General features: G+C 29.1%; 3 protein-coding genes across 4 annotated transcripts in view; 1 reads left to right on the top strand and 2 right to left on the bottom strand.

Annotated features, from left to right (window-relative positions):
- Window positions 1-648: 648 nt before the first annotated feature.
- LOC122501433 (ankyrin-1-like) lies at window positions 649-2,025 on the bottom strand. Its single transcript, XM_043610882.1, has one exon. The coding sequence runs from the start codon at window positions 2,023-2,025 to the stop codon at window positions 649-651; it is 1,377 nt and encodes a 458-aa protein (XP_043466817.1).
- Window positions 2,026-4,137: 2,112 nt separating this feature from the next.
- Window positions 4,138-10,111, bottom strand: LOC122501472 (ankyrin repeat domain-containing protein 27-like). Of its 2 annotated transcripts, none has more exons than XR_006301569.1 (3): window positions 10,036-10,111; window positions 9,404-9,497; window positions 4,138-4,232 (listed from the first exon to the last, which is right to left on the bottom strand). XR_006301569.1 is itself a non-coding variant. In XM_043610955.1 (3 exons), the coding sequence occupies exon 3, from the start codon at window positions 7,698-7,700 to the stop codon at window positions 5,316-5,318; it is 2,385 nt and encodes a 794-aa protein (XP_043466890.1). In that variant the 5' UTR covers window positions 7,701-7,719; window positions 9,404-9,497; window positions 10,036-10,111; the 3' UTR covers window positions 5,122-5,315. The 2 variants fall into 2 exon arrangements, 1 of the variants encoding a protein (XP_043466890.1); XM_043610955.1 differs by lacking the exon at window positions 4,138-4,232 and adding an exon at window positions 5,122-7,719.
- Window positions 10,112-10,431: 320 nt separating this feature from the next.
- The window catches only part of LOC122501470 (serine/threonine-protein kinase par-1), a 32,860-nt gene continuing 15,657 nt past the window's right edge, over window positions 10,432-27,634 (top strand). The window contains exons 1-3 of the mRNA XM_043610953.1: window positions 10,432-11,133; window positions 19,495-20,047; window positions 23,257-26,433. Of these exons, the coding sequence (XP_043466888.1) occupies window positions 19,521-20,047; window positions 23,257-26,433 (3,704 nt within the window). The 5' untranslated portion in view covers window positions 10,432-11,133; window positions 19,495-19,520. The remainder of the gene's footprint in view (window positions 11,134-19,494; window positions 20,048-23,256; window positions 26,434-27,634) is intronic.

Below are 27,634 nucleotides of genomic sequence, written 5' to 3'. Positions count from 1 at the left end.
ATTTTTGTTTTATCTTCACTTGAAGGGAAATATTCAATTATGTGATAGCAAAATAATCCGGTTTTAACGGGGTTTATCAGTTCAAGACGTGCAATTATCAACTTTAAAAGTGCATCATCATTTGCTGTTAATTTACCAGATTTTAAATTATTTTCTGTAATTTTGAAAAGCGTGTAAATTTTCTTTGTTTCATTCACTATAAATAAATCATTCCAATCACATCCAGAAAAATCATAATCGACGGGAATGAAATTGGAATCGTAGTATTCGGTAAAAAATTCACAAATATTTGAATTACAACTTAATTCGTCATTTAGAACTTCTTTAAGTATTTTTTTCTTTAAATAATTAAGCAAGCATCTCGCAATTTCAGGACGATATTCCCATTTCTCTTCCTCACTATTCACAATCTCTTTATTGTCACTCATCGAAGTTTGTTCATCCTCGATAGAAACTTTTAAAATATTAGCAAATGACAACAAACAACTAACAGAAATTTCACTTTTATGCACGAGATCCCCAGCAATCAATAACAATTCTGTAATTTTTAAAAGATTTTGAAACATTGAAGGTGTCATTGTTCTTGAAACTCTATATTCGTCTAATAAGTAGTCTAGTGATGAAAAGAAGTCATCTTTTCTAATGAGATTAGCACCAGAGTATCAGAAATTTAATCATATTTAAATTTTCCATAATTGCTGCAAAATCCAATGGGCGATGGAGTGCTCTTGTTTCTGAATTAATCCTCGCACCGTACTTCAGAAGAATTTCCACCAAACGTGTGTGTTCGAATGTGGCTGCAATATGGAGAGGAGATAATTTGTCCCTAAAACAACTTTCAACCGAACAGCCTGCTTCTAGGAGAATCGTTAACATTTCCTCGTTCCCGTTTTCAACGGCGATGTAAACTGCGAATTGTCCCAATTCACCTGATAAAGAATTTAATTTCATTTTCTTCAGAATTTCTTTTACATCTTCTTTGTTGTTAGCACGCACAGCGATATGAAGTTCGGTCTCCTTGGAGCACAGTACAGCATCAATTTTCGAATAGCAGGTTATTAGGTACTTCCAAAGTTTAAACTCGTGCTTGTCTAATGCCAAATAAAGTGGAGTCTCTGTATGATCCGTAACAAGTTTTACACCGTGATCAAGTAGAAATTTCAAGACATTTATATGTTCATCAGTTTTACAGAGGCCGATGAGGGGAATATCCTCATTTATTTTTGATCCACTTTCAAACATATGTTTCACAATACCTAAACAATGTTTGTCTATTGCTACACATAGGGGTGTTTTGCCTTTCAAATTTTTCACATCAATTTTGTCAAAGCCATTCGACATTAATAACTTGACCATTTCTAAATTACCACGTTTAGCGGCATAATGAAGGGCTGTCATTCTTTTATGATCATCTTTTTGTTCTTCGCGAAACTCATCAATGTCATCCATCTTGGCGCCGTACTTCAAAAGCAGTTCAACAAGTTGGATATTATTAAGACTGGCAGCAAGATCAATTGGTTTCAAGCGGGACATATCATCCAGTACATTGACCATAGCACCCTGTTTCAAAAGTCTCTCGACAATTTGAATGTTCTGCGTTTTTATCGCGACATGAAGTGTTGTTCTTCCGTCATTTCTTGGAATATCCATACGTGCACCATTTTCCAAAAGAAACTCGGCAACTTCAACTTTATTTTGCAGTAAAGCTATATAAAAAGGTGTTCTTCCCTTGACGTCCTGGACATTAAGCTTAGCTCCGTTTTTTATCAAACAATCGACAATCTGCAGATAACCTCGTGCTGCTGCCACATGCAACATTCTTTTCTTGTGTACATTTTCTGCTAAATTATATTCATTTAGTAAAGTACTAACACTATTTAAATCACCATTGTGAACGGCTAAAAAAATAGGCGTGTAATCGTCAGTACTATAGTAATTCTCAAAATCCTCATATTTTTCACTAGAATCATCATCATCATAACCACTATCATCGCTGGAATGATCATTTTCTTTGTTCGACGACATTCCATAAATTCTTTACGCACTGATAAAAAAATTACAATACGTAATACAAAGATATAGTAAACAGAAAAATTGATGAACTACAATTCCGAAAAGAATTTTTTCGTTTATTACCTGGAACAAATAAAATGAAATAATATAAATATTTTTTTCTATATTGTTAATTATTATATTTTTTTTGTTATATTGTCATTTTTGAACATAATTTTTAATTTTAAGTTTTTTAAGTAATGTATAACTCGCGCTTCGATATAAAAAATAAAAGGGAAAATTGCTTTAATTATTTAATATATTTCGATGTTTACATTTAACATGTATAATTGGGTGAGATGGACATTAATGATTTTTAATTAAATTTTTTATGCTAATTTTGGACGCCTTAGAAGATCTATTTGTAGGTTGAGGCGAAAGTTGCAATCAAACGACGTTGATTGAAGATTGGATCGCTTTTTATAATTTTTACAGTACTTTAAAAAATCATGGTTGCTACATAACCTGGAAAACCTGGAAATAGCATGGAATTTGAACGAATTTCTGGAATTTTTTTGGGTTAATGAAAGATATTAAGAAAAATTCCATTCAACATATGTTATTTTTCTTTAAAAATGTTAACATGCAATTTTCCTTTTCCATGTTATCTTCTCTTTAAATTAATTTAATTTTTTTTTAATTATTGACTAAAACTGTGAAAAATGTTGTTAAGATTGTTCTAAAAAAAGGATTTTATATCTTTATTAGTATTACGATTGTTAAAATTTTTTGTTACTATTTGCTTTTTGTTCAAGATTTTGAACAAAGTTTAAAGATGAAAATTATTTAATTTAGACATGACTTCAATGTTCTAATTATGGCTGATTCTTCTGAAAGTGACATTTTTGATATCTCGATTAATTTTATAGAATCTACTCTCTAATAATATTATTAACCATTTTCATAGTAATAATTTATAATTTATAGTAGAACTAAATTTTTATGGTTTTTTTCAAACTCTTAGAAATTTTTTAAAAATAGTGCCAAAAAATGCAATGTTTTTCTATCATTATGTGCATTTTAAAAATTTTTGGACCTACGTTTTATATGTGATAAAAATGTTTAAATTTTGTCTTCAGTTTAAGTTAAAATTACTTCACGATGATTAATGATGTTTTTATACATTAAAAATATTCTAAAAAAAATGTGAATGGACATTAAAATAAAGTTAATGGTCTGATGTGTAATTTTTCTATATAATATTTATAAAAAAGAGGAATATTATTGCTTTTATAAATATTAAAATTTTACATATTGGCCCGAGTAAAATTCAAAGAAGAAAGACTTTAATATTTTTAAATTAATTTTGCGCAACTTAAATTCTTACTTTTGAGTATGAAATAAAGTATAGTTTCAATAGAAAAAACCATATAATTTAAAAAAAATAAATTGAAAAATCGAATATCAAAAGTATCACTTTCAGAAAAATAAACATAAAAATGCCTGTGATTTTAATTGTTTAAGAGAACATTAATTTATAACTACATAATAATGAATATTGTTAACATTTTTTTGTAAAATACTTGTTTTTTCATCACAAATAATTCCTAAATTTGAACCTGGAATTTTTAATACTTTTAACCTGGAAAACCTGGAAATAGCCTGGAATTTTGAAATCTAGATTTTGTGGCAACCATGAAAATCTATGGCCATCTCTCCCAGGCTTACCCTACTAAACTTATTTACACTAAGTTTCAAATCGAAAAAAAATTTTGTTTTTGAGTTAAACGATTTTTTTGAAAATTAAATTTTGATTATCTCCTAAATGGTTGAACCGATTTTCATTAAAAAATAAATGTTACATAACACATAAGAATGTTTTTAAAAAAATAATTGTCGACTAAATTCTCACATATAAAGACAATAAAAAATTTTTTTTTGGTCGAATCACCGGTTCAGCCATTTGGTAAAATTGATTACTCGAATTGACGAAAATGTGTATTACATTTTGAACATTTTTTGACGTCAATTGGAAGATAATATTATTCATTAAAACTTTTCAGAATTTAATTATTATAAAAATTTGTAATTAAAATTCTTCAAACTTCAATTTTCAAAAATTGATATGAAATTTTTAGAATACACACCCAATTATCCTGCAATTGTAGACTTTCCAAAATAAATTGTCGCTTTTAAAATGTAAAGCCCGGAGGATTCATCTATAGACTTGTAGACTCAATCTAAAACAAAAATAAAATAATCTATTATTTTATCACAATATTTTAAATATCACAAAGATTAGAATACTTATATTAAGAATTACAAAAGTTTGTAGATTTTCATAAAATTTGTAATTTATTGTTTCCTCATAGAGGAAGGATTATATTTGTGAAAATTTTCGATTGCGACTTTCTGACACATTTCCATGTAATTTAATCTGAGGAGTCTAAAAAACGTTATTTAAAAAATATCTCAGAACCAGCAAGAGTTACAGGCTTACATTTTTACATTCTCATCACATGAGAAAGTATTAGTTTTGGTCGAAAATTGACTTTTGATAATTTTATGAAATCTTTACGTTTTGAGGTCCCCTGAACCCGAAAAACATGGTCCGGCGAGTCCGTCTGTCTGTGTGTCTGTCTGTCTGTATGTATGTATGTATGTCCGTCTGTAGACCAAAATGTTGTTGACACAATAACTTTTAAAAATCTTATCTGATCGTTTTTAAATTTAACACACTTAAAGTTGGTGTAAAAATGAAGGTTAAGTTCGTTAACCAGCCATTTTCGTTGAAAACTACAAAAACTACGGTAGTTTCAAAATTTTGAAAACTCAATTTTTTTTAAAGTTCAGAATTTTTAACTTTATATTATTTTAGATTAGAAAAATACAAACAACTTTTCTTTATAACATTTTTTTTAAAAGACTTTTATTTTCACTTTATGAAAGTTGTTTTCAGTAAAGCAGAAATCTTTTATAAATTTTTCAAATCTGGGGTTCCAAACCACCCCAGTTTTTCGTTAGTGTATAAAAAAATCATTTTTCCACTCTAGGGTTAAAAATGTAGAATGTCCTCAAGAAAAAATAGTCAAAACTTTTTAATTCTAAAACAATGATTTAATATCTCATGTATAAATAAGTACAAAAATAGAACTAAAACTGTTGCAGCAGATGCAAAAAATTGACAACAAGAAGTATTTTTTTTAAACTTTTAAGTCTAATTTAAATAACAAATGTCAAAACTAACAGTGTAAGACAATATTATAGTAACACATTATATTTTTCTGTTCATCGTTGATTAATCACTTTTTTTAGTGTGAAAATTAAGAAAATGCTGATGATAATTTTCGAAGATCGCTCATTGCAAGATATTGCAAGATTTCTGCAATATCAAATGATGACAATTGAATTTTAAAATTTCGTTTAATATAATAAAACAAACAATTCGTGGACATATCCATTAAATCAATTTTCCGCTTTGCTTTCTCAATACGTAACTTTAACAATTTTGCATACATAGGAAATTTATCATACGATAATTCAATGGTATTTAATATTTTGTCATTTTTTATAGAATTGGCAATTTTATCAGTAGACTTTAATAGAATATCGTAAAAAGTAAAATTTACTTGATCGATAACTTTTGTTCCTTGCATACTTATTACCTGCTGTCGACAATCATTATAAAATATAGAAAACTCTGATATATCATCTTCTAAAAGAAAACTTTCAGTTAGTGCCTCAGCACCGGATGGTAACAATCCAACACGAGCAAGTACCAATTTCAATACTTCTTTGTCATTTTTTCCTAAGACATTCACATTATCCTCTTTCTGCTTCAGTGTAATGTCCAGAAGTTTCTGGGCGTCCTCTATTTCATTGATTATAAACGAATCATTCCAATCATTTCCAGAGAAATGAAATTTTTCTGGGAAAAATTTAGAATCGTAGTACTCGATAATCATTTCAGGAATACTTATAATAGTGCAACTATCACATAAGTATGAATTTAGAACATCTTGAAGTAATTTCTCGTCTATATAATTAAACAAACATCGAACAATTTCAGAACGAAATTCCTTATTTCTATTTTTCTCGATATTCAGGTTATATTCATTGTCAATGATCGAACTTTCTTCATCCTTTCCAGAAAATCTTAAATTCATTACACTTTCCAATAATGTTTCAATGTGGTCATCTGATTTATGCTCGAGATCTCCGGCAATTAATAACAACTCTGTTATTTTTAATATATTTTGAAACATTGAAGGTGTAATTGTTTTCCTCTCGTTGAGTACATGTGTCAGTGATGAAATCTTACTTCTTTTAGAGAACCTAGCACCAGAGGCCACGAGATAATTAATCATATTTAAATTTTCCATAACTGCTGCAAAATCCAATGGGTGATGGAGAGCTCTTGTTTCTGAATTAATCCTCGCACCGTATTTCAGAAGAATTTCGACTAAACGTGTATGTGAGAATGTGGCTGCAATATGGAGAGGAGATAATTTGTCCCTAAAACAACTTTCAACCGAACAGCCTGCTTCTAGAAGAATCGTTAACATTTCCTCGTTTCCGTTTTCAACGGCGATGTAAACTGCGAACTGTCCCAATTCACCAGATAAAGAATTTAATTTAATTTTCTTTAGAATTTCTTTTACATCTTCTATGTTGTTGGCACGCACAGCTGAATGAAGTTCAGTCTCCTTGGAGCATAATACAGCATCAATTTTCGAATAGCAGGTTAACAGGTACCTCCAAAGTTTAAATTCGTGCATGTCTAATGCGAAATAAAGTGGAGTTTTTGTGTGATCCGTAACAAGTTTTTCACCATGATCAAGTAGATATTTCAAGATATCTGTATCTTCATCGGTTTCACAAAGATCGATGAGAGGAATATCCTCATTAATTTTCGATCCACTTTCAAACAAATATTTCACAATACCTAAACGATGTTTGCTTATTGCCACACCTAGGGGTGTTACATCGTTTAAATTTCTCACATCAATTTTGTCAAATCCATTCGACATTAATAACTTGACCATTTCTAAATTACCACGTTTAGCGGCATAATGGAGGGCAGTCATTCTTTTATGATCATCTTTTTGTTCTTCGCGAAACTCATCAATGTCATCCATCTTGGCGCCGTACTTCAGAAGAAGTTCCACAAGTTGGATATTATTAAGACTGGCAGCAACATCGATTGGTTTCAAGCGGGACATAGCATCCAGTACATTGACTATATCACCCTGTTTCAAAAGTCTGTCGACAATTTGAATGTTCTGCGTTTTTATCGCGACATGAAGTGTTGTTCTTCCGTCATCTCTTGGAATATCAATACGTGCTCCATTTTCCAAAAGAAACTCGGCTACTTCCACTTTATTTTGCTGTAAAGCTATATAAAAAGGTGTTCTTCCCTTGACGTCCTCGACATTAAGTTTAGCTCCATTTTTTATCAACAAATCGACAATCTGCAGGTGACCTCGTGCTGCTGCCACATGCAACATTCTTTTGTTATGCACACTTTCTTTTAAATTATTTTCATTTAGTAGAGCACTAACACGATTTAAATCACCATTGTGAACGGCAAGAAAAATAGGTGTGTAATTATCAGTATTATAGTAATTCTGAAAATCCTCATATTCGTCACTGTAATCATCAAAATAACTTTCACTGTAGGAATCATTCTTTTCATCGTTCGACGTCATTCTGTTAATATTTCACGCACTGAAAAAAAAATTGCAATACGTAATACAAAATTCTTTCGTTGATTACCTGGAAGAAATAAAATAATATAAAAATATCGTATAATTTTTTTTCCATAGTGTTAATTATTTTTTAAGAGAATAAATAAAAAACATAGCGAACATATTCATTCACTTGAAGTAAATAAAAACTATCTTTCGGTTCTTGTTTATGGGTAAATCTCATGAAATGGGGACGTTTTATTAACTCTTCTGTTCATACCCGGGTATACCCACGACTACACATTTTTTCATTTTAGTCAAATAAATATTAAAATTTCGTCTCAGCGCTCCAAATCTACGTTATTTGTGTTAATTAAAAGCAATTTCTTCAATAGAGAAATGATTTTTTTAAAAATAAATCAGGGCTGATAAAAATCATGAGTTTTTAAAAAAATCAAAACAATCCGATTTTTTTTATTTAAATCATTTTTTAATACTTTTTTTAAATATTTGAAATATTTTATTATTTTATAAGTAGTTCGTTTTTCTAATGTTAAAAATTATAAAATTAATAATAATAGGGTGGATGTAAAATTTCATTTTAAGAATTCTCTGACATTTCCTGACTAATTTTTCAGTTTCCCTGATTGATAAATTTTTAAATTATTTAATATTCTGCATTGATAATTAAAAATTTAATAATGCTTTTTAAGTAACAGTTTTATCTATAAAGAAAAACATAAGATAATTAAAAATTGTTTGTTAAAAAAAATTTTAATGTGTTTAAAACTTTTATTTTTTATTATAAAAAAAAGTTAATGCAAATTTACAATTTAAAACGTGCTCAATAAGTTTTATTTATTTATTTATATAAACCGCCAATGCCCGTTTATCATATTGTACAAAAGAGTCTAAATACAAAAACTAAATTGACATTTATCAAAGTTTTTTAATTTGTGGTTTTTTTCGATTAATATTCTCTGACTTTCCCCTGAACAAAAAAATTCTCTGATTTCCAGTTTTTCCCTAATTTGAGTCAAATAAACAAAACTAACAATTATTATATTATCTCTGTAATGTATTTATTATTATTATTATTTTTTATTTTTTTGAATTCAAAACTTTAAACAAAAATACTAATTTTGCAAACTTTTCTGTTTCTAATGCATTTTGCAGTTTGATTTAAATCATGATTTTAATGACAAGATTTAAATCAAGATTAAAATCATGATTTAAATCAAGTTGATTTAAATCATTGCAGCCCTGAAATAAATAAAAAAATAGTTTTTGTGTAGACAGTAGTGTCTACACTCCGGATGTCTGAGACAAATTATTATCCAATGAATTTTTAAATACATTTTCCCAGGCATCCGGAGTGCAGACACTGCATATCTATACTTTAAACTAGTTTTTTATTTATTTATTATGAACAAAATTAATTTTTAAATTAATATTATTGAATATTGAATAATTTTTTCTTTATTTATAAAAAAATAATTTTTTTAATGAATAAATTGCTTTTATTATTTTAACATAAAATAACGTAGATCTGGAGCGCTGAGACGAAATTTTAATATTTATTTGACTAAAATGAAAAAATGTGTAGTCGTGGTATGTAAGAAAAAAAAAATTGAATTTTATTCATAAAATATTACATGCACTTCTATTTTTTGTCAATTATAATTTGTATTTTAAAGTAAAAATATAATTTTCACAATACGTACCCAATTGTCCAGCAATTGAAGAATTTTCAAAATAAATAATCGCCTTCAAAATATATTCCTACACAGTGGATTTACCAAGCCTTGTAAACTCAATCTAAAATAAAAATAATAAAATTTGTATTATTGTTTTGTCACATTATTTTAAATATAACAAAGATTAGAATATGTCAATAAGTTTCAACGTATACTTAGGCAATAAATAGAAACAATGATTACATATCAAATTTGAAAGTTATAAATTTATAAAAAGTTGTGAAACTAAAACATTGAAATTTCCAAGAGGGAATTTAAATTCGCAGATTTTATAATAGAAAATAAAATGTAAATCTCTAGCATAACAAAAATATATGTAAACAGGAAATTTTTTTAAACAGTGCAATTTAATTTTAAAGATTTTAGAGTACAATTTTGAGATTAGCAAAAATCTGGTATTGTTTTTTCACAATCACAAATAGTTAACCTAAAATACATTTGGAACTTTGTCTTAAAATAGGAAATTATTATTACTTGATGTAATATATATTTGAAAATCAGAAAGAATTTTTTTCCTTTAATAAACATGATAAACATTGTAGAACAATTTATATGTTGTTAAATTGTAATGAAATTAATAAATTTTCAATTTTTTGTACCTGGAATCCCTGGAATCGTTTTTCGTTTCAACTGTCAATGGTTTAAAGCGTTTAAAGGTGCGTTTAGGGTGTATTCATACGACTGTCGGTAGAAAAAAAATTTATCAAAATTCACACAAGCTATAAAGGTGTTTCTGCAATAGCAGAAACTTTTCTAAACCATGCTTTACATTCGCGAAGCAGTTGTGCATTGAGCTTAATGTTGCGGTTTACGTTGAACAATGAGTATAACAAGGATAGAAGTATATGAAAACGTAAACATGTAAACAGAACTTTATGTAAATATTCTGGACGTTCTGATCTCACCTTTAATTCCAATGGAATTCTACTTTACCAACAAAAAACAAAGTTATGGCGCTCATCGCGCTATCGGTGTCCACTCATTCCCAACACCTACTGCCATCTTTGTAAATTAAAATATTTTCATGAATTACATCCTATGAAAGAAGCAAGAAGCAAAGCAATCATGGTAAATCATTATTAGAACAGTTTTTAATTTTATTCCTCTTTTTTACCAACAAAAAAATACACAAGAATAAACTTGAAGTGCGTGAAAATATTGCAACGGTATTGTCATGTGTCGTGATTCTCTCTTGTTTCTCTAATTTCGTGAAATTCTATTTTCCCTCTAATAAAATTGTGTTTGATCCTGCGTGTTAAAAGGTTAGTCGTAAATTTTAAGGCATATACAATGCACAAACACACAACAGTGAAAGTCCGTTAGGTATTGATGTATAGTTATAGAATTTGCACAAGCGAAGGTTGCATTTTTTCCTGTAGATTCCTTCTCTAAAAATCAAACTCTTTGATTTTATCCATTTTATCGGAATCACAGCTTCACTTTTAATGTCTTTCTCGCATTGTAAAACGAAGAGGAAGTGGGAATTTGTGAAATTTTGAAGAGAAAAAAAGCACGCAAATCGTCAACGATCGATGCTTGAAGACGTGAAGCGAGAGATGTTCACGACGAATCCTTGGTGGCATGTCGCATTCTCAGTAGTAATGAATTTTTTTACACTGTGTTTATGATCTAAAGCCAACAATCAATTGGACGGATTACAAATAATGCGATAACATCCACCAGTTTTTAGCGGACCTGTAAGTATTATATTGTCAAACCTCTGAAAATTCTTATCTTTTTTTTTTCTTTATTTACTCTTGAAATAAATCTTTGGCACGCGTTCCCTTAGTAAAAACGAAAGCAAATACTTTTAAATGTCAGTATCTATAGTGGCATTTCTGTTCCGAAAAATTTCTTTTGTGTTTTATTCGTTTTATTTATTTAATTTCGACGAATTCTTTTTTTCTTCTAATTTCGAGATATTAAATTGATTCTTTTATTTTCGAATTACAGCTATAAAAAAATATTTTTTAACAAATATTTAAATTTTGTTATTTATTTTCTATGGAACTTTTGATAAATATTGCAAAAATTTTCTGATATTTCAAATTTTTATTACAACTTGTTTTTAGTTTTTACAAATACTAAAAGTTTCGAATAAAGAAAATATTGTTTTTACAATGTATTTTAGTTGAGTGCATACGTCAATAAAGAGAAAAAAATTGCAGGAATTACGTTCATAGTGGGAAAAATATAATTTCCTTTTTTCTTAGTAACAATCGTGTCAACATTGATTTTTTCTTATGTATTTTCAAATTATGCAGTTATACTGGAAAAAATAAACTTTAATTATTCTTATTGTTTTAAAAAACAAGCATCATAAAGAAAAATAAGTATACACTCAAAATATTTTATTTATAGTGTTTATTTATTTATTATTATTTATTAAATACGTATTATTTCCTCATTGGTACGTTAAACACTTATTCTAAATATCACAAAATTCTTTACATATTTTAAACTTATTTATTTACATTAATTTTACAATTTGTATTCAATATAATATCAAATGTTTTATAAAAAGAATTATTGAGTAATAAATTTTACGATGCCTTATACGGTTTAAACAACTTTATTTACATGATGATATTGACGACGTTTCGATACATTTAGTATCCTCTTCAGGTCAAATTAAATTGAAAAAATAAAAATTAACAAACAGTCATTTTATCAAATGGTGATTATATCGAAAAAAGAGATCTTTAAAATTTCTAAAAAAATAAGAAAACTTACGTCATAAAGATAGTTTCTATTAATTTATTATTGTTACATTTTTTTTATTAATTAATAAAATAGTTTGAATTATATTTTAAATGTAAACTAATTTTATAAGTTGCCACATCAAAATGGAATTAAATGACGAATACATAAATGTAAATGAATATCTAGGGATTATTTTAAGAGTGTCTTAATAAAATGAATTCAAAAATATGTAGAATGAAAGCTTAAAATTTACTGAAACTGTAGCCAGTTGAATTTTTTTCTGTCCAATAATTTATATTGAAATTATTGAACTTCACTATTGACTTTGACAATTTTATTTTCAAACTTCAAAACAGAAGTATGTCATTCTTAAAATTAAAAATAATTGAAAAATTGAAAAAAAGCAAACGGAAAAAAATTTCGAATAAAAAAGCAGAACAAATTAGGGAAAAGAGAAGGAAAGAAAAAAAAGCGAAAAATGAGGAAAATAGAAACTTGCATCAACGAAGGAAGTTGTTAAGGTTATCTTGAAAAAATATTGAAATTAAGATAAACTTAATTATAAATAAATAATAATAATTAAATTCACTAATTTTTATAAAAATATTTAAATTTGATTAATTTAATTTAAATTTATTATAACTTTAATCGAGAGCATTAAAAAATAAATAATAAATATTATAAAAAAATAAAGGCAACCTAAATATTCAAATCCAAAACAATCGAAAAATATAGATTCTAATTTGTAAAAAATCGTCTTATTAAAAATAAATAAAAATATATACGACTTTCAAAATATTACATTTTTAACTGCAAACTTAAATTCTAAATGCTAATTTTTACTTATATACAAATTTTTATTAATATGCTAGTAAATTTTTTTTTAAGTCAAAAGTTAAAGGTTCCAGAGAATTGTCCAAATGGTTTTTTCTTTAATGAAACGAATTCTAATTTTAATAAATATACTTTCACTTAATTATGATATATCATTAAAAATTTTTGTTTTTTTTTCATTTTATTTTGGCTCGGTGAAACTAGCGACCCGCCGGCCGCCAGCCATCAGAAAAATCCATAGGCGCCGACACACATAGTAGCGCGGTGGCCCTATACGGTTCAATCAACGCAAAAACAACGTACGCTAGCTATTACAGTTTATAAAAAAAAATGCAATAGTCACATTTTAAAGAGCAATAATCCCCCTTAAATTTGTGACTAAAAAATAAAAATTTGGTCTAAAATTGTTCGAATTTTTAATAGTCAGCGCCCCACCCGCCCGTATCAGAAAAACGAAAATTGGAAAATAAATCGAAAAAAATTCATAACTCTAATAATTTAAGACCAAATGTTTATTTCTTTGTCAGAAATTAAAGGGGGATTATTGCTCTTCAAAATGTGACAATTGAAAATATTTTTAATAAACTTTTGATAGTCAGCGTACCCACCCGCCCGTATCAGAAAAACGGAAATTGGAAAAAAAAATCGGAAAATAATTCATAACTCGAATAATTTTTGACCAATTCTTTGTTTCTTGGTCGCAAATTAAAGAGGGATTATTGCTCTTCAAAATGTGACCAATAAGAATTTATTTAAAAAATTTTTGATAGCCAGCGTCCCCACCCGCCCGTATCAGAAAAACGAAAATTGGAAAATAAATCGAAAAAAAATTTATAACTCGAATAATTTTTGACCAATTCTTTGTTTCTTGGTCGCAAATTAAAGAGCGATTAATGCTTCTAAAAATGTGACCAATAAGAATTTATTTAAAAAATTTTTGATAGCCAGCGTCCCCACCCGCCCGTATCAGAAAAACGAAAATTGGAAAAAAAATCGAAAAAAAATTCATAACTCGAACAATTTTAGACCAAATGCTTATTTCTTGGTCAGAAATTAAAGGGGGATTAATGGTCCTTAAAATGTGACCAATAAGAATTTATTTAAAAAATTTTTGATAGTCAGCGTCCCCACCCGCCCGTGTCAGAAAAACGGAAATTGGAAAAAAAATCGGAAAAAAATTCATAACTCGAATAATTTTTGACCAATTCTTTGTTTCTTGGTCGAAAATTAAAGGGGGATTATTGCTCTTTAAAATGTGACTATTGCATTTTTTTTTATAAACTGTAATAGCTAGCGTACGTTGTTTTTGCGTTGATTGAACCGTATAGGGCCACCGCGCTACTATGTGTGTCGGCGCCTATGGATTATTCTGATGGGTGGCGGCCGGCGGGTCGCTAGTTTCACCGAGCCTTTTATTTTTAAGGAAGAATCCGACAAACAACTGGAAAATAAAATAAGTCCATCGTTGAATTTCGTATAAGTTATATACAATTTTGTTTTTATTGAATATTTAAGCTTATTTATCTTTAAAAAAATTTGACAATATTATAGATAATAATTGTAATCATTAAGGGCATTTGAACCATGATGACGTCACAGATTTAAAACTAATGCTTTGCACAAATTGTGACGTCATCAAGGTTCAAATCCCCTTAAGGTCATGTTATTCAGTGGTCACGTGTCCCATATATACTATACCATGGGAACACGTGACCACTGAATAACATAACCTTAAATGAAAGATTAAATTGAAAACTCGTATGCTTGTATAATCGCGGATGAGGGTACTATGGTGTATCAAATATCTCAGATAACAAGGTGGCCACATGTCAGTAAAATCAGAGAAATGTCACGAAAACAAAATTTTTGTCAGTAAAGTCAGGGAAATGACCAGGAAAAAAAATTCTTTGTCAGGGAAATTAAAGAATTCAAATTCCTCAATTTCCCTAACAAAAATTACTTATATAATTTATTTTTTTCAAGTATTTTATTACAAATTTTTCAAAATCAACTTTTTATGAAATTTAATTTCAAATTTTGAAAAGAAATTGGATTCTCAAAAATTTTAATGAAAAATCTTCCAAATGTAAATTTTGAAAATATGTAATGAAAATTAGCTTCTAAAAATTATATTCTAATATTTTTGAAAAAAGTAATTCTTAGAATTTTTTTATTATAATTTTTTAAATTTTAAGGGGAGGGTAAGACCGATATTTTTATTTAACCAAGAAAAATAATTTAAATGGTTTTTTTTATTAATATTTTGAGAGGAATTCAATGGTCATAAAATAAAATCGGTCAAAAAATATTTTGACTTTTTATTTTTTTAAATATTGGTAGATTTTAAAATTCATGCGTAATTTTGTAGAAAATATTTTTTTGGATCCACAAAAAAATGCTTCGAAAATTGTAAAAATCAATTTTTTTCATTTGATACTTTTTTTGTGCATTCAAAAACAAATTTTCTACAAAATTACGCATGGATTTCAAAGCATTTCAATTTTTAAGAAAAATTCAAATTCAAAAAGGGTGAAATTATTTTCTGATCGATTTTATAATCATTGAACTCTTCACAAAAAATTATCTTAAAGACTATTTCATGGAATATTTAAATTATTTTCTTGGCACAGGTAAAAATATACAGGTGGAATCTGCCCTTAATTATTTTCATTTTCAATCACATATTTCCTAAAATTCAAGTTCATTCAAAAAATAACATTACAATTTCAACGAAATTATTTAAGTTTTGAATAATTGGTCTGGAAAAAAATTTTATTTAAGCCAATTAAATCGTATTTGAACCGATAATAATTTGAGTATTTGAAGCAAATACCATTGATTCAAGTAAATATTAAATTTGAAAATATAGACAAATTTTTTTCTGTGTGAATTTAAAAATCAGTTTTTCGCGCTTTAATGTCGATCTGAGGTCTGATAGATTTTTATAAATTTTATTCATTTTAATGTCAGTAAAATTAAATTGTCAGGAAAATAAATAAACTGAATCTTGTGACGACCCAGCTTTTATTTTGTATTTTTTATAATTTTTTTATAGACACCATTAGGAAAAAATCATTTAGTTTTCAAAACGTTGGAGTAAACTGTTAAATATAAATAAATTAAACATCATTTGTCCTAATATTTTCGTTTTCTTATTTATCTTATTTGTATTAACTTAAAGTTACAAAAACATTTTAAAAAAACCAAAAATATCTAGAATTCTCATGAAACTTTATTTTGGCTCATTATGAAATCATGGAATTTTCTTTAAATCATTCAGCTTTAATTCTGAGTTAAGTGTGACAGTAATAATAAAATTTATTGGATTCACTTGAAAATCGTTTCTAATGACGAATCTGACGTTAAATTTTAGAAATTCAAAATGATGCATCCAATTTGTTGGACTTTCTTTTAATTTATCATATTCAGTGAATTTTGGGGTCGCTTACTACAAACGGACATGAAACTGTGGTTATCATCCGAAGTAGAGTTATTAATTCTTGTGCAAAAATAACAAAACAAGACATGTAAAATAACAAATGAATGCGAGCCTTAGACGTATTACTTAGAAAAAGTTTTTCTTTAATGAACATATATTAAAAACTGTCTCTAAAGACTTAAAATCATTTGGAATTTATAATGAGAAGTGCATCAGTTTTTTGCAACTTAGTAACCCTCAGAATATTGTACTTTACACTCGTTGGGAAAGATAATTGAATATGTTTATGAATAATTTGGTCACTATCTTATGTTTTCAATATAATTAGCAACATAGGTGTTTAAAATAGATTTTTACGATTTGCTGCTCGAATTCCTCGCATATCTTTTAAAGACAGACCCATGGTTACAGTGAATTGCGTACCACTAAGAATATCTCACTTTTAACTTCAAGGTTCCTTTCCACTGACATGATTTTTTGTACAGATTTATGAATGAGGCTGTTTACTGTCCTATACTCCCATCAATGGTTAACTTATCAATGCTCAGAGTAATCAAATGACATTGCACATATGGTCAAAAATATAATAGTTTGTTCAGTTAAATTTTCATTATTTCATTTGTAAAAAACTATTTTTTTGCATATTTCTTAAAATATTTGATATTTTGAAGTTTTCCATTCTTGAAACATTTGCTCCGATTCTATTGAAACTAAATTTTTAACACATACTGTAATAGACAAAAAATAGAGGAGATATTTTAAATAATGTCTTTTCCTCCTCACTCTCCCTTATTCGGATCTTTTACACAAAATTTTTGAGATGCGTTTTACTTTTGGAATCAGTAAAAAAAATTAAGTTAATTTTATATAAAAATTACCCAGTAGGGATATTAAATAGATTTTTCAATTTATTTATATTACTTGGTCTATTTTCATTGTTTAAGACATAATTTTATGTTACTCTATCAAGTCCAATAATTAAAAAGAAGCTTTCTGCTTGATATAAAAAAATTTAAATAATATTTCAAAAATATGAACACAAATTATTCACTAAAAAGCTTAAGTGTTTGGGGCTACCCCATTCTCCCCAAATTATTAAAATCAAAATTAAATACTTATTTTCCTCACATTAATAATAAATTTATGAATCACCTATTCACCTTATTGTTTAAAACACGTAAAAATTTCGGTACTTTTAACTTTATCATTAAAATTGATCTAATCTAATCAAATTTAACTTCTTTCAAATTTCACATTCGATACAAGTTTTAAACTTGAAAACTTTAACTGTTGATAAAAAACTTCAATCAATTGAAACTATACTACAGGTATAGATTACATATTCTACAAGTTTATTCAATCTAACAATTTTTAGTACCTCTTTTATTTTTTTACTTTTATTGTAATAAAAATAGCATTGTCAATAATTACCAAACTCAATTGTAAAATAATGTGAATTTAACATTTACTCGATTAAGAAATAGTTTCGTGAGCCAGTGAATGTACACCAATTTATCAAAATAAAATAATGACATTTTAAACACAGGATTATAAGATTTAGAAAGTATTTTTATGAACAATACATATTAAATCAGGGTGTCTAACGATCAGGTGAGTCAGGGAGAAGTCAGGAAATTTTTTTGGTCAGGAAAAAGTCAGGGAATGTCAAAGAATTATAAAAGTCAGGGAAATTTCTAAAAATTTATATAAAAATTAAAAGTGTTAAGTGTGAAGACTATTAAAAATGTAAAGTGTTTTTAAAGAGCCCAAAAATAATGAAGCTAAATGCCTTAAAAAAGAAGAAAAAATGTTGAATTTTAAAAAATTCGGTTTTTCGAATTTTTTATAATTTTGAATTATTTCAAATTTTTTACCAAAGGGTGGAGACTATTAAATAAGTAAAGTATTTTTCAAGAGCACAAAAATAATGAAGCTAAATGCCATAGAAAAGAAGGAAAAATGTTGAATTTTAAGAAATTCGGTTTTTCGAATTTTTGATATTTTTAATAATTTTAAATTTTTTACCAAAGGGTGGAGACTATTAAATAAGTAAACTATTTTTGAAGAGCCCAAAAATAATAAAGCTAAATGCCATAACAGAGAAGAAAAAATGTTGAATTTTAATAAATTCGGTTTTTCGAATTTGTTATAGTTTTAGATTTTTACTAAAGGGTGGAGACTATTAACAGGTGGTGTCTAACGGTATGGGAAGTCAGGGAATGTCAGAGAATTTCATTGAAAGTCAGGGAAATTTCTAAAAATGTATACAAAAATCAAAATTTTTGTGAATAAAAAATTGTTTTAATCTAACAAAACTTAGAAGATTTTTATTATCGTTTGTGTCTATCATTAGATATTAATTTATTCTTACATATGTTAGTTACCATTTTTTTGTCCCAAGAAAGCAGAAATAAAATTAGTAAAAAGTCAGGGAAAAGTCAGGGAATTATTTTCTCAATCCTTGTTAGACACCATGGAAATCATAAAAATATTGTTTTATGCAAAAAAAAGAATCTTTTAATAAAATTTAAATTAAAAGTGGCAAAAAATATCGGCGTTTAATGTTCTTTTAAGTTTTACTGACTCATGTTTTTTTCAAATGTCAATTAGGTTTACAACTACATTGCTTCATTTCCCCTCAATTGGTTGTTGTATTTTGCGATAAACATTATATTCATTTCTTTTCCGACACCCTTTTTATAACTCCCAATTTATTCTTTAAATAGTACTTGGTGCAATTTTCATGCCACTTGTTTATGAATTGCTCGATCTAAAGTGATGTTATGAAATCTAAAATCAACTCATAATGGACTAATCTTCAAGTTCAAATGTTGCGTCTCATAGCATATCAGGTTTAAATTTTTACTTCCGTTAAATATAAATATATTATTTAATATTAACGATATATAGATTTTAGAGTTTATTCAGAATCTTAGTTTGTTTATTTTTAGTAATATTGTATTTATTTTCTTCTATTAATTTATTACTAAAGTGCCATTAAGTAATAGAATTGTCACGCACTATTTCATTCATACGCGAAAAGTTACTCATGCATGAAATCTCGTTTCTTGAATTATTGCAGATCAGTAAGTAACTGATTAAACGACAATGGCGGCAGACGACGAAGGAACGGAATGGCTACAAGAGCTCTTACGTGATGTACAGCTTGGCCAATTTTTCACCAGGATTCGCGATGATCTACAAGTAACGCGTCTGCATCATTTCGACTATGTGCAACCGGAGGATTTGGAGAAAATTGGTTTGGGAAAACCTGGCGTCAGACGATTATTGGATGCTGTGAAAAAGAAACGCGCTGCCCAGTGGAAGAAGACGTTAATTACTAAAATTAAACCTGGAAGTAGTGCTAAAAATAATAAGAGAAACTTTCAACCTGCCGAAACAACTTCTGTGTTAACATGCCTCATTCAGGACAAGGATGTGACTTTATCGATTAAATTGGGCGACGGAAGTTTTGGAGTGGTCAGACGAGGCGAATGGACATCACCCTCGGGGCGAACGTTACCGGTAGCTGTTAAAGTTTTAAAGGCAGATGCTCTCACACAGCCAAATGTTATTGAGGACTTTGTCTCTGAAGTGCAGTCGATGCACAATTTAGATCATCAAAATCTTATTAGGTAGGTGAAGAAAAATAAATACAATTTTCGGAAACTTTTCAAAATTTGTACACTGGGATTCAGGCTTTGTACTCATCTACTATAAGCTACTATTTACTACTTTTTTACGATTTGCTACTATTTGGATACTTTTTTCTATGTTTGAGAATTTCAGGCTTCGCACTCATCTACTACAATCTACTATTTACTACTTTTTTTACGTTATGCTACTATTTGGGTACTTTTTTTAGATTTAAGCCACTAAAAGCTACTATTTTTGTTGTTTTTAGAATTGCACTACTTTAAATTCGCTAATACTAGAAATCAAAAAACTTCTCAAAAATTATAGTCTCAAATTCTTTAAAACGATTCAATTCTTTTGAAAAAACATTCGAAATTCAATTATTTTCAATATCTAGTTTTTTTCATCAAATTTCGCAAAACAATTCAATTATTTAAAAAAAAATGGATAAGATTCATCTAAAATTCAATTATTTTCATAAGTAATAAAATTTCCACAGGAATTCAATTAATTTAAAATAGAATTTTCAAAAAAATTTCGAAATTTCACAATAATTCAATTACTCTCACTAATTGGCAATGAAAATTACCACCGCGGGCTCGGTGCCGCTAGTGTTTTACACCAAAAATGGACGAAATGGGTGTACAAATTTAAAAAAATATAAACTTATATTGTGACTTTTCTGTTTTAATTTTAAGTAGTTTTTCAATAAAAAGATAAATAATGACCAACAATCTTAACAAATATTTCTTAAACATTAGAATACTTTAAATATTAACATTTTTTGCAACCTTGTACACCCACAGTAGCCGTTTTTTTTTAGTTCACGTTATGGTCACTATGTGTCGCATTGCAATTTTAAATCCCCAATAACATTTTTCATGGAAATTCAATTATTTAAAAACATTTTTGATAAAATTCTAAGCAAGAATTTAATTATTTTCATAAATAATAAAACTCATCGAAGAATTTCAATTATTTTTAATTCTATTTTAAATTAATTAATAGAAAAATTCAATTATTTTTACAAATAAAATTTTTCACAAGAATTCAATTATTTAAAATAAAATTCTCATAATATTTATTATATTTTGAAAAATTAATTATTTAAAACAATGTTAACAAGTTCTTATGAAGAAATCAATTATTTTCAAAAATTAACAAAAATTTTTACTGAAATTCAATTCTTTTTAAACATTCTAATAAAATTGTTAGCAATAATTTAATTATTTTCATAAATAATAAAATTCTTTTGAGGAATTCAATTATTTTTGAAAATTTTAATAAAATTCTTAGCAACTATTCCATTATTTTCAGAAATAATAAAATACATCGCAGGATTTCAATTACTTTTAATACAGTTTTACAGGAATTGCTAAAAAAATGTAATATTTTTAAAAATTTAATTTCCATTCTTAAAAAAATCAATTATTTAAAAAAAAAGGTTTTTTTAAATTCTTTGGAAGAATTCAATTATTTACAAAAATATTAGGATTTTTCACAGAAATTAAATTATTTTTAAATATTTTAATAAAATTGTTTGAAAGAAATCAATTATTTTAAATACAATTTTAATTAAATTTTTTTGAAAAAATTCAATTATTCTTTTAGATTTTAATAAAATTCTTCCCAAGAATTTAATTATGTCGATAAATAACAAAATTATTCGGAAAATTCAATTATTTTGAGGCATTTTAATAAAATTCTTTGCAAAATTCAATTATTCTTGTAAATAATAAAAAGCTTTTTAGGAATTCAATTATTTTTAAAAATAATAAAATTTCCACAGGAATTTAATTATTTAAAACTAAAACTAAAAAGAAATACATTTTTAATTAAATTTAATGTAAAAATTTAATCATTGTTAAAAATTTTAGTCAAATTCTTTATAACATTTTAAATATTTTCAAATAATTTTGATAAAATTCTTCGTAGAAATTTAATTAATTTCAAAAAATTGTCGCAAATCGCAATTCAATTATTTTAAATGAAATGCGTCGGATAAATTTTTCGTACGAACTTAAATTTTCCTTGAAATAATTGAATTTGTATTTTTTTATTATTTGTGTCTATTATTTTTATAAATAATAATATTTTGACAGAAATTAAATTATTTAATTAATTTAATTAAAATGATTTTTAATACAATTTTAAATGAATTCTTCGGAAAATGCAATTACTCTTGAAAATTTTATTAAAATTATTCGAAAGAAATCAATTATTTAAAAAAAATTTGTTAGAGCTTTTTATCAGAATAAAATTTTAAGAAATATTCAATTATGCAATAAATTAAATATTTTTGTATTTAAATAATTAAATTCTCGTAGAACTTTCTTATAAGAATTAATTCAAAATTTAGTTTCAGTTAAATTTTTTGATAATAATTGAATATATCAGAAGCGTTATAGTGTGAATTTTTAGAAGTAATTAAATTGCAAAAGATTTTTAAATTGAAATCTTTGAAAATTTTAATTGTCGTATACTATCTAATAATATTAAGGTTTTTATTTTGAAATAAAATGATTAAAGTTTTGAAGAATTTTATTTAAAAATTTCAACAAAAAAGTAATCGAATTTTTTATGAATTAGGTACAGTTGTAATTTTTCGATGGTTTTTCAATGTTAATGCTACTTTTTGATACTTTTATAAAATTATTCTACCGTTCATAATTGAGCGGACACTTTCATCCACTGCTATTAAAAACACAACTTTCTTTAAACCGAGATTAATGGGCGAAAAATGAAGATAGAAAAATTTAATAAACAGATTCGGAAACCTTATAAAATTTCCAAAAAGATGAGTTATATTTGATGTATTTTAATTTATAACGAAAGAAATATTCAGAAATTTTTAGTTTTTCTACAAATTTCTAACCTCAACTTTGACTCGTTCCCTCAGTTAGGAAAATTGTTAGAAGAATTTGAAATCTGTCAGGTATATTTATTGTCTTTTCCCCTTTAATTTAAGCGTAAGAAAGTTAAAAAATGTTAAGTAGCTTACGAGTTATAAGTAAATCTCTAAAATCTCTCTACCCTTCGGCCTACCTCTCCTTCGATTTTTGTAAACAAAAACGCATCGACTGAGGGCGCAATTATTGAAATTCTAGTGTAGTTGAACATGTTAGGTATTTTTGTAAACATTTAAAAAGGTATGTTGTTCCTAGTATTTCGAATTATTTACCGATGTAGTCATAATTTTTAATTACAGATTGTATGGAGTTGTTTTATCCCAACCAATGATGATGGTAACTGAACTGGCACCATTGGGAGCCTTACTGGATTACCTACGTAAGCAGTGTAGTCACATTTCAGTCAATACTCTTTGTAATTACGCCCTGCAAGTCGCTACTGGAATGGCGTATCTCGAAGCAAAACGCTTTCTTCATCGAGACTTAGCTTGCAGAAACGTTTTACTCAGTTCAGTCGATAAAGTAAAAATAGGAGATTTCGGCTTGATGAGGGCTCTACCCCAACAAGAAGACTGTTACGTTATGACAGAGCACAAGAAAGTTCCATTTCCATGGTGCGCGCCTGAGTCGTTGAAAGCCCGGCAATTTAGTCACGCTTCGGATGTCTGGATGTTTGGAGTGACTCTCTGGGAGATGTTGACATTTGGCGAAGAGCCTTGGGTCGGACTGAATGGATCGGAAATCCTGCGAAAAATCGATCGCGAAGGTGAGAGACTTTATGAACCCGAAGCGAGTCCTCCGTCGATGTATCAATTGATGTTGCGCTGTTGGGCACGCGATCCACTCGAGAGGCCGAGTTTTGCGTCTCTGAGGGAATCGTTAACCGGAATGGTTCCATCGATAATGAAGGCTTTGAATCGATTTGAGGAACCTGATAAAATGTCCATTGAGACGGGTGATCATATTGTGATAATAGATGGCAGACCGGAGAACTATTGGTGGAAGGGACAGAATCAAAGGACGTTTACTGTTGGCTTCTTCCCGAGGTGTTTGGTCGATCCAATGAGGCGCAAACAGCCGGAAGATATTAGCAAACCTTTGGAGAATTCCTTTATTCATACTGGACATGGAGCGCCTTTCGGAAAGAGTTGGGGAAGTCCGATTTTCATTGACGATGTTTACTTGAGGAATCCGATGGAGCCGCCTGATGTCGTTGGTACAACCGCGATAGACCCTTCGAAGAAGAAGTTCGCCACAGGCACGCCGCGCTCCCGTAAGCAATTTAATTATACCAAGTTTCAAAATGATCTTAGATCTAGTCCAATAAAGACGGCTTCAGTTCCCCAACCCAGCACTAGTCAAGAAGGAAGCCTAATAGATCTTTCGCCGGAGGAACTCGCGAACGCTGTTGCGCTCACTTGTCCATCGGACACGGCTTGTCGAAGGGTGGTCAATATTCTCGATGAACCGATTGATGTTGAAAGGGGGTCACAAAATTGCTGGCAAGATGACGATCCAACTTATGTGAATGTTGCCGAGAATGGAGGACATCAGGATTCTCAACCCGATCCTTTTGATACTTCGAGAGTTTTTGCCAATTCGACCCAATCTCGATACTATAGTGACGTGACGCCGGATATTGCTAGTCATTATCTTAAAAGTTCACAGCAGCAGCAGTATGGTAACGTTCGGACTGAGGAAGCAGCAGGATCGAGTAGTTCTTACCAGTACAACGGAGACATTAATCAGCTAAATTTAAACAAAGACATTAGGAGTGACAGTATGAATCTTAATGTCAATGTCGACAACGAAGGAAGCGAATACAACGGGGAACATTACAGCGAAATCGACAAGGTCAGTCCTGCATCGACAACTTGGCCGGAAGACTTGGAGGGTAGTGGTCAAACCTACGTAAACGTGTCAACCATCCCGGTTGTAGCAGGACCACCGCCTTTGCCTCCACCAGTGGGTCCGAACGAAAGTCCGCCGAAGCCTAAGTCCAACGTCGATTTGGCCCAAAGTATGAAGGAGTTGACGATCGACACCAAATCGCAAACCTCCCCTAAAAAACTCGACCCAGCTTTCCTTGCCGAACTGGAAAAGCACCTAGGAGAGAAGGAAGCGTCGAAGAATACAAATGCTGCCCTACAACATCAGCAACAATCCGCCGTCTGTTTACCGTTCACAAGTGCTCACAAACCTGCCGACAATTCGACTATTCCAGTCCTGCGACCGCCTCCGCCAAAATCAAAGTCGCCCCACGACCCTCGAGCAGTAGTGAACATCACGAACAAGGTTCAAAACTCCTGGCAATCGAAAAGCACCAACATTCAGCGACCGCGAAGTCAATTGGGCCAAGCGCCCAGCCAAATGCTCGAAAGCACCACCGACGCAATCGTCAGTCAAATGTGGCAGACCCAGACCAGCATTCAACAAACTATGCAAATCTCCTTTCAAAGTAGTTCCAATCTTCTACAAATCGCCCCTAGTAACTTAACCCAAGCTCCAAGCAATATCCAAACCGATCAAAGTTTATTAGCGCAAAATCAAAATTACTTCCAACAACAAACATTTACAATGCCAGTGCCAAATCCAACAATTAGTCAAAACGTAATTCAGGTGCAAAACGACCTCCAGCATTCCTCACCCAGAGGAAATTCCCTCCCCAGATCCGTCTCCCAATCCGGTGCTATGCTATCGGAGCAAGTTTACGCCGAACTGAAACAAACGGTGCCAAATTTGGAACAATTATCCCAAAGCGAATTCAATACTCTTTACAACAAAACCGTACAGCAGAATATCCTACGCAACTATCAATCCAACAACGGAGCGTCGTGCAATAATTGTGTATCAAGTACAAATTACAATTGCCAACAGCAAATGACAATGGCTATTGGAAACAGTCTGCAATCAAACGTTCGCCAGGGAAATACCCTCCCGAGATCTTTCAAGCAGGAGAATCCTGCGAATCCTTACGATTTCAGTCCGAGTTTAAAGCAACCACCGGTTTATAATCCTCCGCCCGCCTGGTCACCATTAAAACCGGTTCAGAACGGAACTGTCGCGAATCAAAGTACGAAATCAAATACAAACGTGACGGGGAATCAAGCGGGGAGTTCGAATTTAATACAGTTCACACCGACCAGAGTGTCGCAACCCTCTACCTCTCAGCCCTCTGCGACTGCTCGGAGTCTATTACCTCAATTGAATGAGACGACGATTAATACACAATTGGTACCTTCTTCTTCGGCTTACCCTTCGGGAGTTAGTCCGCCTTTGAGTGGAGCGTCGAAGCAATTGGTGATGTCATTGAATGATGAGTTTAGAGCCAGTAAAGTTATGAAAGTTCAAAGAGAAGTTACCGACGCTTCTCAGCAGGAGGTTCTTACTGCTCTTCAAGCCACTGGATGGGACACAGCTCAAGCCGCCAAACAAATTAGTAAAGATAGACAAGCGAAGGTCGAGTCTCTTTTGCGGTAAGTTGCATTTTTTTTAAGAATACTGATCTCAAATTTTGTTCTTTATTCCTACACTGAAAATGAAATTCAGTATTTAAAAGATATAATAAGGACGTTTCACGTCAACCGGTCCAGAGCTCCTTTCAAAATTCTAATCAACGAAAATCAACTTATTGCGGATCAAAATAATCGTCAGCTTATACTGTTTCGAATAAAAAGTGTCGAATTCAAAATGGCGTCCTTACTGCACCAATTTTTGCAAATTTGTATACTAGTCCAGCTAACAAATGTATTAATTAGCTTCAGAAAATAATTATAACTTGTTGAATAATGCTATTTTGGGGTCGCTGAATGCAAATCTAAAGTTAGATTTTTAAAAAATTTCTAAATTCAAAATGGCGGATTTAATATGGTGACTAAAAATTTAAAAAAATTATCAGATTTATTTGAAACTTGTTCTTGGGGAGTTTTTAAAGTTGCTGATTCCGAATCTTAAGTTAGATTTAAAAAATTTTAAAAATTCAAAATGGCGACCAAAATTTAAAAAAAATTATCAGTTTTGCTTGAAACTTGTTATTCGGGGGTTTTTGGGGTCACTAATTTCAAATCTTTAGTTATATTTAAAAAATTTTCAAAATTCAAAATGGCGGATCCAATATGGCGACCAAAATAAAAAAAAATCCAAGAAAACAAGTCTCAAGCAAATCTGATAATTTTTTTAAATTTTGGACGCCACATTGGATCCGCCATCTTGAATTTCGAAAATTTTTTTAAACTAACTTAAAAATCGCAATCAGCGATCTCAAAAACCCCTGAAGTAACAAGTTTCAAGAAAATCGAGTAAATTTAAAAAAAAAATTTCGGGGTTTTTTGGTATTGCTGATTATGAATCCGAAGTTTCTCGGATTTTAAAAAAATCTACGGATTCCCTTCAAATTCGTTGCTTGAATATTTTCGTGGTCGATCATTACAAATCCGACGTTAGTTTCTCAAAACTTAAAAAGACGGATTTAAAAATGCAATAAAGATTTTAATCTTTTTGGTTTTTTGTCCAATATTTTGAATTTTTGTAAACCTGGCATTGAATTCGTAATAAAAAACCCTGAGAAACGACTTTTAAGGAAATCCATTGAATTTTTGTCCTCCACATTGGATCCGCCATTTTGATTTTTGAAAATCTGACAATTTCAAATATAATTAAATTATTAATATAAAATAC

Source organism: Leptopilina heterotoma, unplaced genomic scaffold, assembly GCF_015476425.1.
Source record: "Leptopilina heterotoma isolate Lh14 unplaced genomic scaffold, ASM1547642v1 Lhet_21, whole genome shotgun sequence".
Taxonomy (NCBI): domain Eukaryota; kingdom Metazoa; phylum Arthropoda; class Insecta; order Hymenoptera; family Figitidae; genus Leptopilina; species Leptopilina heterotoma.
This window is presented reverse-complemented; position numbering and strand designations above follow the sequence as displayed.

Excerpts from the sequence above, each read along its gene's own strand:
- LOC122501433 (XM_043610882.1), bottom strand. The coding sequence starts at position 2,025 with ATGTCGTCGAACAAAGAAAATGATCATTCCAGCGATGATAGTGGTTAT.
- LOC122501472 (XM_043610955.1), bottom strand. The coding sequence starts at position 7,700 with ATGACGTCGAACGATGAAAAGAATGATTCCTACAGTGAAAGTTATTTT.